Source organism: Limulus polyphemus, unplaced genomic scaffold (genome assembly GCF_000517525.1).
Source record: "Limulus polyphemus unplaced genomic scaffold, Limulus_polyphemus-2.1.2 Scaffold7936, whole genome shotgun sequence".
Classification (NCBI taxonomy): Eukaryota; Metazoa; Arthropoda; class Merostomata; order Xiphosura; family Limulidae; genus Limulus; species Limulus polyphemus.
This window is the reverse complement of record NW_013673546.1, coordinates 5,647-10,272: the sequence shown is the minus strand read 5'-3', so window position 1 is coordinate 10,272 and position 4,626 is coordinate 5,647. Positions and strand designations below refer to the sequence as shown.

Below are 4,626 nucleotides of genomic sequence, written 5' to 3'. Positions count from 1 at the left end.
TTGAAGAACATGGTGTGTTCTTGTAGTCACTAGTGTCTTATATCCATAAGAAAACTTAATGTTGAAGAACATGGTGTGTTCTTGTAGTCACTAGTGTCTTATATCCATAAGAAAACTTAATGTTGAAGAACATGGTGTGTTCTTGTAGTCACTAGTGTCTTATATCCATAAGAAAACTTAATGTTGGTGTGTTCTTGTAGTCACTAGTGTCTTATATACATAAGAAAACTTAATGTTGAAGAACATGGTGTACACATTAATACTTGTGTATATATAAAACTATATAATTGCTAAGTTATAGGTTATACATATATAGTAGATTGTGACTAAACACGTGACTCCACTTAAACCATTCGAGTTTTACATCTGTTTATTATGTTCAACCACTGTATATATTTATTGTGAACTAGCTAAGAACACACAGAAGTGTGCGGTGTTTTAACAGGTTAATTCATCAAACACAAATAGAACATAAAGCTGTATTGATTGATAAACTAGTTAAAAAGACTGAAATATTGCATAAAAAAGTATATCTCGTACTTCTTGACAGTGAGCTGGTGAAGAATTTTATATTACTAAACACATAATTAGTATTATCTTCTCTTGAAATGGGCAACATTAATTCCTTTTGTAGTAAGTATGGAAATAGGCAACATTAATTCCTTTTGTAGTAAGTATGGAAATGGGCAACATTAATTCCTTTTGTAGTAAGTATGGAAATGGGCAACATTAATTCCTTTTGTAGTAAGTATGGAAATAGGCAACATTAATTCCTTTTGTAGTAAGTATGGAAATAGGCAACATTAATTCCTTTTGTAGTAAGTATGGAGGTCTTGTAGTTAATTAAAAAGCTACTTAGTTTCTCTAACATTGTACCGAGTGTTTCTGTCTTATCGTGAAGATGAAGTCTAGAACTAGTATTGTACTGTTTTTTGTGTGTTTCTTCATTTTAAGTGAAGCTTATGATCATTAATTTTGTTTCTTGTCAGATTTTTCAGAGGCTTTTCCAAAATCAGTTACCTCAAATTGTAAGGATACTTACCATTTGTTTGCTAAGAGATTTTTTATGTATTTGTAACTACATAAATTTGTTATGCATGTTAACCACATTACTAAACCTTAAAAGTCTTCGTGTAGTATTTTGTTATATAAAAAAATGTCTTGTTGCACTAACTCAACTAATACTGATGCTGTGAATAACTCGGTAATTAAATCAGGTTGGCTTCAGATATTGCTTTGTTTTAAAATCTTTTGTATTTTTAACAATTACAAAAGTAACATAACTTGGGAAGCCAAATAATTCCATAATAACAAAAGTAACATAACTTGGGAAGCCAAATAATTCCATAATAACAAAAGTAACATAACTTGGGAAGCCAAACGATTCCATAATAACAAAAGTAACATAACTTGGGAAGCCAAATAATTCCATTCCTAGTATTGGTATAGTTTTTGTAATAAACACATTTGCTAGTAACAGTCAATAAGTTAATTTTGTCGTTCAATGTTTATTCATATTTGTGATGTCTAATACTAAGTTTTTCTCTTTTCCTGTGGCTTTCATAATTTCCAGAATTTACAGGTAAAAAGCCAGACTGTTTTACTTCTGCTTATTGTGTATTATAAGTTTAAAAGTGTAATCTATATAACACACTAGATTAAATACTCATTTTACAAAAAAAGATGTAGCTAATGATATGTAAGAATATTGATTTAGGGATCGAAGATGGTGTACAAAGATCTGTGGGTAATGATAATGAAAGGATTTGGGTTCGGGTATTTACATTGACATATCTGTGCAAGATAGCTTGGTAGACCATTTTTTTCCAAGAAAATTAATTTCATGTTTTAAATCTTCTAAACAATGTTATTTTATGTACTTGTGTTTTTATTTCATCCATTCTATAAAAGTGCTCGAAAATTTACTTACAATGAAACCATGTATAGTTCACCCATTTCCACTCTCCTCCAAATCTGATTGTTTTTTAACAGACGTTTGGCTACTTTGTGGAATCAGTTTCCTCTGGAATTTCAACAATTTCTATAGAATTATCTGTATTGTTAGTAATTGATTGTATCAGTTTGGTTCTGTGTATCATTCTCCAAATTAAATAAACAAGACCATGAAGAATTTAAAATATTTATTTATAAAATGTCTGTATTTATGTACTTCAAATAATAGGAGTAAAGTAACATTAAAAGACTCTTGTTGTCAGAAAGATTGGTGTTATTATAGGTACACATCTATCTTATCAGTTTAAAATAAGGAATATAATATTGCATTCTGCTGATGGATTACATTGTTTCACTGTGTTCAACTTAATCTTAAGATATGTTTCTTTGTCACGTACTAAGAATAGGAGACGTGTTACACAGGATTTATTTAAAGATGCGTTTATTTGTTACAGAATAAGAGACGTGTTACACAGGATTTATTTAAAGATACGTTTATTTGTTACATAATAAGAATAGGAGACGTGTTACACAGGGTTTATTTCTCTTCCTTTCAGTTGCTCAGGATGAAGGAGAAGGTGAAGCAGGATGGATAGAAGGCGCTGCTATCTTAGTTTCTGTTGTTATTGTTGTCCTAGTAACAGCCTTCAATGATTACACTAAGGAACAACAGTTTCGTAGTCTACAGAATCGTATTGAACACGAGCACAAATTTGCCGTTATTCGGGGAGGGGAAGTGCACCAAATTCCAGTTAGTGAGATAGTGGTTGGTGATATATGCCAAGTCAAATATGGTAAATGATATAATTATATATATATATTCATAATTTATGTTACCTAAAACAGTGAAAGAAGTGGATGAAACTTTTGACTCTGTTTTTGTTATTTTACTGTTTTTACAGTAATTACAAGAACATATGAATTCATCACATTAAGAACAATAAAAGAAAGATTGGTTACTAAAAATAATAAAACATATAAACGATTACCAAGCAGATAGAATAATTGTAAAAACATTTCCTTGAAACGAGATGCAGCTTAATTAGCCAAAATGTTTAAATGAACAATGTAAAGAACAATAAAATAACAAGTCAAGTTTATAGAACTTCCTCGTAGTTCATTGTTGTTGATATATTTTGTTATCCAGATTTTTCTCTGGCATGTGAAGTTGTTTTGATATTTTCTTTGGTCATATAACTGTTGGATTATAGTAACATGTGACTGCTGGATTGTAGTAACATGTGACTGCTGGATTGTAGTAACATGTGACTACTGGATTGTAGTAACATGTGACTGCTGGGTTATAGTAACATGTGACTACTGGATTGTAGTAACATGTGACTGCTGGATTGTAGTAACGTGACTGCTGGATTGTAGTAACGTGACTGCTGGATTGTAGTAACATGTGACTACTGGATTGTAGTAACATGTGACTATTGGATTGTAGTAATGTGACTGCTGGATTGTAGTTAAGTGACTGCTGGATTGTAGTAACATGTGACTACTGGAATATAGTAACATGTGACTGCTGGATTGTAGTAACGTGACTGCTGAAATATAGTAACATGTGACTACTGGATTGTAGTAACGTGACTGCTGGAATATAGTAACATGTGACTACTGGATTGTAGTAACATGTGACTACTGGATTGTAGTTAAGTGACTGCTGGATTTTAGTAACATGTGACTGCTGGATTGTAGTAACATGTGACTACTGGATTGTAATAACATGTGACTGCTGGATTGTAGTAACATGTGACTGCTGGATTGTAGTAACATGTGACTGCTGGATTGTAGTAACATGTGACTGCTGGATTGTAGTAACATGTGACTGCTGGGTTATAGTAACATGTGACTGCTGGGTTATAGTAACATGTGACTGCTGGGTTATAGTAACATGTGACTACTGGGTTATAGTAACATGTGACCGCTGGGTTATAGTAACATGTGACTGCTGGGTTATAGTAACATGTGACTGCTGGATTGTAGTAACGTGACTGCTGGATTGTAGTAACATGTGACTGCTGGGTTATAGTAACGTGTGACTGCTGGATTGTAGTAACATGTGACCGCTGGATTATAGTAACGTGTGACTGCTGGATTATAGTTTTGTGTGATTGATGGATCACAAGTACAAGTCATCGTGTTCAGAGTACCAGTTCATATGATATCAAATATAAATCATGTGTAAATAAATTTGTAAAATATTTTAAATATTAAAGTTGAGCTTTTCTTTTAACTTCTTCAACAAAGTGAAAGTTGTGGATTAAGTTGAATTGTATAGTTTGTTACTTCGGTTGTTTGGTGCAACTTTATTTTAAATTTATAGTTTGAAACATATATAACTAGTAATACATTCACTGCACTGTATTTTGTAATAACTATGAAGGTGTTAAATGTTTCAGTATAAAACATTGATGTATGATTTTTTCATCGAAAAGTACATAAAAAAGAAAGCAGCCTTAGAAATTATTAAAGTATGTAAAAAAAAAGAAAACATCCTTAGAAATTACACAGGCCTCCAATGGTTTTATTGTCTTGATATTTTTGCATGTTTTACAATAATTCATGTATGCTGAACCCAAAAATGATATCCATTTTTCTCCATCACATACAGATTTTTTCACAAAAGGTCATAATGCAATAGATAAAAGAAAGACCACAACACATAGT

At 31.6% G+C, this 4,626-nt stretch overlaps 1 protein-coding gene across 1 annotated transcript in view; it reads left to right on the top strand.

Annotated features, from left to right (window-relative positions):
• Positions 1 to 4,626, top strand: part of LOC106474983 (plasma membrane calcium-transporting ATPase 1-like) — a gene marked incomplete at its 3' end in the record, with an annotated part of 11,253 nt that overhangs the window by 1,499 nt on the left and 5,128 nt on the right. Inside the window, exons 2-3 of the mRNA XM_022403231.1 lie at positions 1,574 to 1,582; positions 2,511 to 2,747. Of these exons, the coding sequence (XP_022258939.1) occupies positions 1,574 to 1,582; positions 2,511 to 2,747 (246 nt within the window). The remainder of the gene's footprint in view (positions 1 to 1,573; positions 1,583 to 2,510; positions 2,748 to 4,626) is intronic.